Below are 10985 nucleotides of genomic sequence, written 5' to 3'. Positions count from 1 at the left end.
AATATAAATACGTAACTTCCAACATGAGTATGGACCCATCTTCAGCTGGGTCTTTTATGCAAAAGGGGGGAACCTGCCCACACACCCCCTATGATGACATCACGTGGGCGGGGCTCCACCCTTCAGGGCTGAAGAGCATTATATGTAGGCATACAATGCTATATGGGGGCATACAGCAGTATATTGAGGGTATATGGCACAGAAGTCCAGCGGGAAAGAACACTATATGGGGAAAACATGTTATTCTTATTATAGCGCCATTTATTACATGTGAAAAGTGTGTAAAATTCTCACCACCAAGAACAAAGTGAAGGACTTCACAGAATCAGGAGATCAATATCAGGGATCTTATTGATCCCCTGAGCGCTGGATCCTCTACTATATGGAGCGACTACAGCAGGAGCCTAATGTATATGTGACACCCCAGGTCTGGTCGCCACAGTGTCAGCAATGTCATGTCTGAGAGCAGGTGGGAGGTTCCCTGGTTGGGGACAATTAGCATGCAGCACCTCCTGCCTCAGTCCAGGGAGGGGAGAAACCTGCCCTTTATAAACTGGATCTGGGGCGGGGTTAGAGAGACCAGACAGAGACAAGTTCCAGACAAGAGGCAGATAGGGACAGCAGCAGGCTGAGGAGTACCTGCAGGCAGAGGAGGAACACGAGGCTAGGCAGGGAGCTAGAAGAGCTCATCTGGCCTAGACACTTATAAAGGCGGACACTGGAGTCCGAGGCTGTGAGGGTTATAAGCCCGGCAGCAGAAAACCACCACGCAGGGGACTTCAAGTCCTATAGCCCAAGGAAGCCCGGAGGCTCAGCCACACGAGGGACCACTACTACCCCGGAGGGGTGAGAAGTACGGAAGGCACGAGTCGCCAGTCATACGGGTGAGAACACGGTACACTCAGACGTGGGCTACCACCACACTACAGCAGGATAGCCAAGAAAGAGTGAAGTCTGCACGGTAGGCCTACAAACTCCCCCTGACCAGCGGGATTTCCCACTTGCTCTCAGACTGACCAGGCCTCCATTGTTAACCTGCATTCCGGACGGGTCCCTTAACACCACCAACAGTAAAGACTCTGAATTGCATGACAGACGCCGTGTGGTTACTGCTGCTCCCGCGCACTATCACCACCAAGATCCCTAGTTACTGCCCTGAGGCTATACTCCTCCTGTGGGGAGTTATACTATCCTCTGCTGCACCCACAACACCAGCGGTATACCCTGCAGCGGCAGTTCATCCTGACCGCAATCCACGGGTTGCATAGTCGGACATTCAGCTTTATACTGCCATTTAGTTTGAAGACCCTGAGCAACGGTACCGGGTCCCCGCCACACAATTACTACAACCCCCAGCACCTACATAAAGGTTCGGTTCCTGGTATCCCCAAACCTGCTGCATAAGGGGAGCATTATATACACTAAGTATGTACAACACGGAATCACCAAGTATTCACACTGGCACCGGCTCTTATCAGGAGGATGTGGTGGCTCTTAAAAGAGCCTTTGGTTGTGGACAGATCGGCTGCAGCGCTCACTTGCTCTTCTTGCTGCTCTCGCTCTTCTTGGGCAGCAGCACGGCCTGGATGTTGGGCAGGACGCCCCCCTGGGCGATGGTCACCCCACCCATCAGCTTGTTCAGCTCCTCGTCATTGCGCACCGCCAGCTGCAGGTGCCGGGGGATGATGCGGGTCTTCTTGTTGTCCCGGGCGGCATTACCGGCCAATTCCAGGATCTCAGCGGTCAGATACTCCAGCACAGCGGCCAGATAGACCGGAGCGCCGGCGCCCACCCTCTGGGCGTAGTTGCCCTTGCGGAGAAGTCTGTGCACACGTCCCACCGGAAACTGCAGTCCTGCCCGGGATGAGCGGCTCTTGGCCTTAGCCCGGGCCTTTCCTCCCTGTTTGCCGCGTCCAGACATCGTTCTATCAGCAGATAACAATCAGCAGAATGTGAGGAGCCCGCGCTGCTGGAGGTTTATATAAGCTGCTGCCCCGCCCTCCTCTCCTCTCATTGGACGGATCTGAAGCCGCCTATGGAGATCAGACTTGAGAACACACCAATCAGCTGCAGGAGGGAACGTGTGACGTCACATAGGTCAGATGACTTTCTTACCCAACCGCCACCCGCCCTCTTCACAGCTGCTCGTGAAAGACGTTACATTAACTCTTTACTGGCTGATTGCTTTCCTGCCTGTCGTCCTGGTGCAGACGCTGCGGCTTTATCCTTAACCCTTGCCTGTCCTATGATCACATACGGGAACACAGAGCCGTCGCCTGCCCCCTCCCCTCAGGCTCTGCTGGTTACAGGAAGACACGGACTGGCGCAGCGATCTCTTCTGCCATTAACCCTTTGTCATCATGATGGCGCCTGATCCAGTGCGGCCTCCTCTCAGCGGTTATTACAGATTGTGACGAACCGCACGAGAAACGCTCGTCCTGACCCCAAATATTACATGGAGAGAAAGAGCGGGAGAAGCGGGATCAGCCGAGCAGCACCGAGCTAGAAACCGGCAAAGCGGAGGCAGAATTAACCCTTCAGGTGGTGATCCCAGTCTGTTGTCGGTTTCTTGATGTGCGTCACCTGCCGCACTCAGAGGAGCTGAATATAACGCTGCAGAAATGCGCCTGCTCCAGACCCGCATCTTCCCAGTCCTCTCTCTGGTCCGCAGGGCTCGGTGATCGTCTGTAGTGAGGTCGGTGGGGATTTCTCCCCGGTTCCGGGTAAATAGAGAATGACTGATAATGGAGAACGGCGGCGAGAAATATCAGTCACTAATTGGTTAAAGGATGGCGACTATCACCCGGAGCCGCCTGTGGGCGGAGCAATAGACTTATGCTTAGTACTGATTGGCTAAATTCCTAATTTCGCGCTTAATCGCTGCTGGTTTCTTCCGGTGATTGTGCAATACGCGGTGTGAGATCGGGCGATCAGGTTGTGCTCGGTGATCGGCGGCCGCTTTCCTTCCACACAGGAGTGCGATTCCCGGATTAGTTGCGCGGTATCCGCTCCTCCCCGCAGCCGGTATTATAGCGATGTGATTCATCCGTCAGACCGAGCACAGGAGATCGCTGTCGGCTGGAGCTCCGGCCGCACTTTACACTGACGCGGATATTAGTGATCTCTCCCCACCGTCCCCAGCACCTGACGCTGCAGGGAGCGGATCTAACACCGCGGCGCCTCCTGCTCCAGACCCGAGATCCCGTCACCTCATTACTGCATTCATCCAGCAGGAATCACAGCTTCTCCACTGTACATGTGGGGGGCTCTGATAAGAGCCTTTGGGGGGTGAGGATGGAGCGGAGAACACAATTAACCTCCGAAGCCGTAGAGAGTGCGGCCCTGGCGCTTGAGCGCGTATACCACGTCCATGGCGGTGACGGTCTTCCTCTTGGCGTGCTCGGTGTAGGTGACGGCGTCACGGATCACGTTCTCCAGGAAGACTTTCAGGACGCCGCGAGTCTCCTCATAGATGAGGCCGGAGATGCGCTTGACGCCTCCCCTGCGAGCGAGACGGCGGATGGCAGGCTTAGTGATGCCCTGGATGTTGTCACGCAGTACCTTCCTGTGCCGCTTGGCGCCGCCCTTCCCGAGACCTTTCCCTCCTTTACCGCGACCAGACATCTTCCACGTAATCAGCAGAACACGATGACTGAGCAGCGCCGAGCCCTTCCTTTATATGGAGGGTGAGCGGACCGGAGCGAGAACCGCAGGGATGATGCGATTCCGGGGCGAGATTTGCATTATCAGCTCCTCCCCTTCTCTCTGATTGGCTGAACACAGATCAGTTGGTGATTTTGAATTTCCCGCTCATTGTGCTGTAATTTTCCCGCTTCTCTCCTCATCTCGGCGCCGCTGCTGCTCGGAGACTGGAGATCCTGCCTGCTCCAATAATGACAGCGGGAGATCCAGGCTGGAAATAGATCTATCTCTGGGAGATCATCATCGATCAGACGCCTCCACCGGCCTGGAGAGCAAACGGTGTGTGACATCAGAGGGAAATCAGTGAGAAAGTGCATATAGCACAGTGGGTATAATCCCTGCTATTAGTGCTTGGCACAGTGGGTATAGTTCTCTGCTATTAGTGCTTGGCACAGTGGGTATAATCCCTGCTATTAGTGCTTGGCACAGTGGCTATAATCCTCTATTAGTGCTTGGCACACTGGATATAATCCTCTGTTAGTGCTTGGCACAATGGGTATAATACCTGCTATTAGTGCTTGGCACAGTGGGTAAAATCCCTGCTTTTAGTGCTTGGCACAGTGGCTATAATCCTCTATTAGTGCTTGGCACAGTGGCTATAATCCTCTATTAGTGCTTGGCACACTGGATATAATCCTCTATTAGTGCTTGGCACAGTGGCTATAATCCTCTATTAGTGCTTGGCACACTGGATATAATCCTCTATTAGTGCTTGGCACAGTGGCTATAATCCTCTATTAGTGCTTGGCACACTGGATATAATCCTCTATTAGTACTTGGCACGGTGGATATTTTCCTCTATTAGTGATTGGCACAGTGGCTATAATCCCTACTATTAGTGCTGTTTTTATATCTGGCTCTCATTGGTCAGTTTTCGGCTCCTGCGCCATCCTCTCCCCGACCTCCATGTTTTGTAGTGGGAGGTGCTGATAATAGAGCCTCTTCTGTGTCATTGCACCGGGGGGTTTCGGCTGGTGATGGGTGCGATGCATTAGAGGAGTATAATGTGGGCAGATGCTGCTCCTCTACCAGCGGCTCCTGATGACACCACCACGGAGCAACCCTGTGCACCTGCACCGTCCTCACCTTCCATGTGGTGGCGCAGTGTGGAGCACGGACACCGTAACTGCCCACGTCGTCCTGTGCTTACTCCGGGAGGGGTTCAGCCAACCCTAAGGTACCTCTGGAGAACATAGTGGGACCCCCTTCTGTGTGTTCCTTCTGGCCGTCTACCTGCACCTCATACCTAGTGTCCCAATCCGGTACCTGCGGGCCTTGCTGGGCGACGTCTTCTCGGTCCCCTGGGTCCTCTATAGCTACCTTCTTGGTGAGACTGATATAGACTGTTGGCTGCAGGACTTGAAATACTGCAGCCTCCGGTTTCTAGTTGAGTCATAAAGTCCTCTGCTAGTTGAGGGACGGGTCCCCTTTGTGCCACCTGACCCCTCCACCTCCTGGCAGATTCGGGCATACGGGTGGCCTCCAGTACTACCCGTACCCCTGGGGTCCCTTCTTAGTTCCTGGAGCCTTTCTCCTTTTCCTCTCTCCTCAGCCTTGGGCCTCTCTGGCTAGGTCCTGCTCCCACTACTTCCCCTCTGAGACTGATCTGTCCTTCCAAGATGGCTTCTCTCTTTTATATCACTTCCTTTCATGTGCTTCCCTGATCTACTTCCTCCACCCACACCCACTACATGGTTCCACCCACCAGCCAGGGACTGTGCTCTCCCTTAGGAGTAAACTCGCCCTTCCCCCACTGAAGTGGAATGTGTTGGATGCAGGTGTCGGGGTCCTGAGCCATACGCCTTCCTTACCTGAGAGTGAGATACCACACCTCTGGGTGAGATTCAATACCTCTGTAGCCACTGAACCCGCAGGGGCGCCACACAACAAACTGCAATGAAGAAAAAGTTTTGTTCCAATTGCAGAAAACATTTTGGAAACTTGGAACAAGATCTCCTGCGGCTCTAAACAAACGGAACAAAATCATGTATCTGGATGATTTAGCTAGCAGGATGAGTCTCACATCATGTGATTGTCATTCTCTGCTTTCATTGGTGCGTCAGTGTATATAATCCATGTCTGTCTGTCTGGAGATTAGCTCAGACCTCAGTGTGTGGTTGAGTCGCTTCGTGCTTAGTTCCTGCTGTTTTTAGCATTTGTCAAATAAACTAATTTTTTATATTAACCCCTTAAGCCCCGAGGGTGGTTTGCACGTTAATGACCAGGCCAATTTTTACAATTCTGACCACTGTCACTTTATGAGGTAATTACTCTGGAACGCTTCAACGGATCCCCCTGATTCTGAGATTGTTTTTTCGTGACATATTGTACTTCATGATTGTGGAAAAATTTCTTCGATATCACTTGCGTTTATTTGTGAAAAAAACGGAAATTTGGCGAAAATTTTGAAAATTTTGCAATTTTCAAAATTTGAATTTTTAAGCCCTGAAATCAGAGCGATATGTCACACAAAAGAGTTAATAAATAACATTTCCCACATGTCTACTTTACATCAGCACAATTTTGGAACCAAAATTTTTTTTTGTTAGGGAGCTATAAGGGTTAAAAGTTGACCAGCGATTTCTCATTTTTCCAACAAAATTTACAAAACCATTTTTTTAGGGACCACATCACATTTGAAGTCATTTTGAGAGGTCTTTATGACAGAAAATACCCAAAAGTGACACCATTCTAAAAACTGCACCCCTCAAGGTACTCAAAACCACATTAAAGAACTTTATTAACCCTTCAGGTGCTTCACAGGAATTTTTTGAATGTGGAAGAAAAAAATGAACATTTAACTTTTTTCACAAAAATGTTAATTTAGACCCAATTTTTTTTATTTTCACAGGGGTAACAAGAAAAAATGGACCCCAAAATTTGTTGTGCAATTTCCCCTGGGCACGCAGATACCCAATATTTGGGGAAAAAATACTGTTTGGGCGCACGACAGGGCTCGGAAGGGAAGGAGCGCTATTTGACTTTTTGATTGTAAAATTTGCTTGAATAATTAGCGGACGCCATGTTGTGTTTGGAGAGCCCCTCTGTGCCCAAACTTTGGAGCTCCCCCACAAGTGACCCCATTTTGGAAACTAGACCCCCCAAGGCACCTTTCTAGATGCATAGTGAGCACTTGGAACCCCCAGGTGCTTCACAAATTGATTCGTAACAATGAAAAAGTGAAAAAAAAAAACACTTTTTCATTTTTATGAATCAATTTGTGAAGCACCTGAGGGTTCCAAGTGCTCACAATGCATCTAGATAGGTGCCTTGGGGGGTCTAGTTTCCAAAATGGGGTCACTTGTGGGGGAGCTCCAATGTTTGGGCACACAGCGGCTCTCCAAACGCAACATGGTGTCGCTAACAATTTGAGCCGATTTTCCGTTAAATTTGTTAGAGGACACCATGTTGCATTTAGAGAGTCCCTGTGTGCCCAAACATTGGAGCTCCCCCACAAGTGACCCCATTTTGGAAACTAGACCCCCCAAGGCACCTATCTAGATGCATAGTGAGCACTTGGAACCCCCAGGTGCTTCACAAATTGATTCGTAACAATGAAAAAGTGAAAAAAAAAACACTTTTTCATTTGTATGAATCAATTTGTGAAGCACCTGAGGGTTCCAAGTGCTCACTATGCATCTAGATAGGTGCCTTGGGGGGTCTAGTTTCCAAAATGGGGTCACTTGTGGGGGAGCTCCAATATTTGGGCACACAGCGGCTCTCTAAATGCAACATGGTGTCCGCTAACAAATTTAACGCAAAATTGGCTCAAATTGTTAGCGACACCATGTTGCGTTTGGAGAGCTGCTGTGTGCCCAAACATTGGAGCTCCCCCACAAGTGACCCCATTTTGGAAACTAGACCCCCCAAGGCACCTATCTAGATGCATAGTGAGCACTTGGAACCCCCAGGTGCTTCATAAATTGATTCGTAATAATGAAAAAGTGAAAAAAAAAACACTTTTTCATTTTTACGAATCAATTTGTGAAGCACCTAGGGGTTCCAAGTGCTCACTATGCATCTAGATAGGTGCCTTGGGGGGTCTAGTTTCCAAAATGGGGTCACTTGTGGAGGAGCTCCAAAGTTTGGGCACAGAGGGGCTCTCCAAACGCAATGTGGTGTCCGCTAACAATTTGAGCCGATTTTCCATTCAATTTGTTAGCGGATACCATGTTGCATTTAGAGAGTCCCTGTGTGCCCAAACATTGGAGCTCCCCCACAAGTGACCCCATTTTGGAAACTAGACCCCCCAAGGCACCTATCTAGATTCATAGTGAGCACTTGGAACCCCAGGTGCTTCACAAATTGATTCATAAAAATGAAAGTGTTTTTTTTTTCACTTTTTCATTTTTACGAATCAATTTGTGAAGCACCTGGGGGTTCCAAGTGCTCACTATGCATCTAGAAAGGTGCCTTGGGGGGTCTAGTTTCCAAAATGGGGTCACTTGTGGGGGAGCTCCAAAGTTTGGGCACACAGGGGCTCTCCAAACGCAACATGGCGTCCGCTAACAATTTGAGCCGATTTTCCATTCAATTTGTTAGCGGACACCATGTCGCGTTTGGAGAGCCCGTGATGTGCCTAAACAGTGGAGCTCCACCACAAGTGTCCCCATTTTGGAAACTATACCCCTCAAAGATTTTATTAAGGTGTATAGTGAACATTTTGAACCCAGAGGTACGGCACATTATTTGTTTACGTTAGGTCATCATATTGAATAAGTTTTCATTATTCTTGAGCGCAAGTGCTCGCTACTTGAGTTTGCATCGGGTACTCAGGTATGCACCATGTACAGCGTGTGCTCGAGTGACATGCTCGAGTCCCTGCTCCGCATGTTTCACGGTTATTAGACACCCAAAAAAAAACATGCGGGGATCGCTCGTGCATGGCAGGCAATCCCCGTAAAGTTTTTTGGCCGCGAAGCATATGGGGCAGAGACTCGAGCATGTCACTCAAATACCCACGATACTAAATGCATACCAGAGCACCCGATGCAAACTCAAGTAGCGAGCACTTGCTCTCAACACTAGTCGCCATATCGTCATCTTTTTTTCTTACTTTTGAAAAAAAATCCCAACCCCAGCCCTAACCCTAGCACAACCCTAGCCCTAGTACAACCCTAGCCCCAGCACAACCCTAGCCCCAGCACAACCCTAGCCCCAGCACAACCCTAGCCCCAGCACAACCCTAGCCCCAGCACAACCCTAGCCCCAGCAGAACCCTAGCCCCAAACCCAGCCCTAACCCTAGCCCAATCCTAACCCAAGAGTTTATTTTTGACGCCGTTCCTTGTGCGGTATAAGTGATTAGACGACTTTATTCTTCGGGTCGGTGTGATTACAGCAATGCCAGAATCATATGGGGTTTTTATGACTGACAGCTGTCACACACTAAAAGACGCATTTTTTGTAAAATCTAGTTTTTGCATCGCCATATTTTGAGAGCTATAATTTTTCCAGATTTTGGCAGACAGTCATGTGACGGCTCGTTTTTTGCGGGATGACTTGACGTTGTTATTGGTGCCATTTTCAGGCACGTGACATTTTTTGATCGCTTTCTATTCCGATTTTTGGGAGGCAGAATAAACAAAAACCAACAATTCAGGAATTGTTTTTTTTTTTTTTTTTTTTATTCTGTTCCGCGTGTGGTAAAATTGATGAGGCAGCTTTACTCTTCGGGTCAGTACGTTTACAGCGGTACCACATTTGTATCATTTTTCTATGTTTTGGCGCTTATACACAATAAAAGCTATTTTATAGAAAAAAATATTTTTTAGTATCGCTTTATTCTGAGAGCTATAACTTTTTTATTTTTCGGCTGATGGAGCTATATGGTGGCTTGTTTTTTGCGGGACGAGATGACGTTTTCAGCGGTATCATTTTTATTTATATGCGTCTTTTTGATCGCGTGTTATTCCACTTTTTGTTTGGCGGTATGGTGATAAAGCATTGTTTTTTGCTTGGTTTTTTTTTTTTTTTTTTTTACCATGTTCACTGAAGGGGTTAACTAGTGGGACAGTTTTATAGGTCAGGTTGTTCCGGACGCGGCGATACCAAATATGTGTACTTTTATTGTTTTTTTTTTATTTTTTTTATAATAATATTTATTGATGGGTACATTATATTTTTATTTTTGGTGTATTATTTTTTTTATTTTTTTATAATATTTTTGCACATTTTTTTTTTTTTTTTTTCCACTTTCACACAGTTTATACACTTTATTACTTTGTCCCACTCTGGGACTTTCACTTTTTTTTTTTCTGATCGCCTGCATGGCACAGGAATGGAGCACCATCCCTATGCCATGAAGGCTGTCAGAAGTGCACAGTGTGAAGATTGCTTGGAGATGCACTGCGCATGTCCAAGCAATCTTCCTGCTCTCTGGTGACCCGGATGTTGTCATGACGACATCGGGTCGTCATGGCAACACCCGGGAAGCCTTTGCAGACTGCGCTGGAAGCCGGAAGAGGAGGTGAGTATCGCCGATCACCTCCCCTTGCCCCCGCAATGCCGCGATCGACTTCGATCGACTTCGATCGCAGCATCGCGGGGGTTAATGTGCTGGGAGCGGTGCGTGACCGCTCCCTGCACATAGTACCGGGTGTCAGCTGTGACAATCAGCTGACACCCGGCGGCGATCGCGCCCGCACAGCCTGTGTGCGCGCGCGATCGCGATGACGTACTAATACGGGTCTGGCTCTTAAGTCCCAGGGCACAGACGCGTATTAGTACGTCAGATGTTATTAAGGGGTTAAAAACTGCCAGAAAAAATTTATTGTAGAAAGCCCCGCCCACAGAAACCAGCCAATCCCCGATGAATGTTTCCTTCACCACTTAACTCTATAGTGTCCGTGCTCCTGCGACTCCTCATTTCCAGGTGTTCACCCCAGACCTCAGCAGATCACAGGACACATCGCTCGTCTCCCTGGTAGAAAACGTGCTGGGTACGGTCACCACACGGAGTCGCTCATATAAACGTGGCCTTACACAGATAACATCGGGTTTTGGTTTCCAAATACTGAAAAACAGAAGCGGTGATGAGTTTCTATTATACTTTTCCTCTGATTCCACTCCTTGTTTTGGCTACAAATACTGATGTAAAATACTCAGTCGGACCCCCGCTCTTCTGCCCACCGGGCCCCAGTGGTAGAATCCTGCTTTTTCAGTGACTGAACGTGCGTCCTCGGGAACAGAGCTGTGGAGTCAGAGCCGATATAAAATGGACCGACTCTTAAACTAAAGTTCTGAAATGTCCTATAAATGTCTGTCCTATACCTGATCTAAGGG

General features: G+C 48.8%; 2 protein-coding genes across 2 annotated transcripts; both read right to left on the bottom strand.

Moving 5' to 3' along the window:
- Nucleotides 1–1534: 1534 nt before the first annotated feature.
- LOC141264541 (histone H2A type 2-B-like) lies at nt 1535–1948 on the bottom strand. The gene has a single exon (XM_073676816.1). The coding sequence runs from the start codon at nt 1919–1921 to the stop codon at nt 1535–1537; it is 387 nt and encodes a 128-aa protein (XP_073532917.1). The 5' UTR covers nt 1922–1948.
- A 1364-nt stretch (nt 1949–3312) lies between these two features.
- Nucleotides 3313–3644, bottom strand: LOC141264540 (histone H4). Its single transcript, XM_073676814.1, has one exon. It carries the CDS (start codon nt 3622–3624, stop codon nt 3313–3315), a length of 312 nt encoding a protein of 103 aa, XP_073532915.1. The 5' UTR covers nt 3625–3644.
- Between the last annotated feature and the right edge of the window lie 7341 nt (nt 3645–10985).

This window comes from Phyllobates terribilis, unplaced genomic scaffold (assembly GCF_046119375.1).
Source record: "Phyllobates terribilis strain yellow unplaced genomic scaffold, ASM4611937v1 Scaffold_4__5_contigs__length_816908805, whole genome shotgun sequence".
Classification (NCBI taxonomy): domain Eukaryota; kingdom Metazoa; phylum Chordata; class Amphibia; order Anura; family Dendrobatidae; genus Phyllobates; species Phyllobates terribilis.
This window is presented reverse-complemented; position numbering and strand designations above follow the sequence as displayed.

Bases quoted from the DNA above. Each gene is read 5' to 3' on its own strand.
- LOC141264541 (XM_073676816.1), bottom strand. From the start codon at position 1,921: ATGTCTGGACGCGGCAAACAGGGAGGAAAGGCCCGGGCTAAGGCCAAG.
- LOC141264540 (XM_073676814.1), bottom strand. From the start codon at position 3,624: ATGTCTGGTCGCGGTAAAGGAGGGAAAGGTCTCGGGAAGGGCGGCGCC.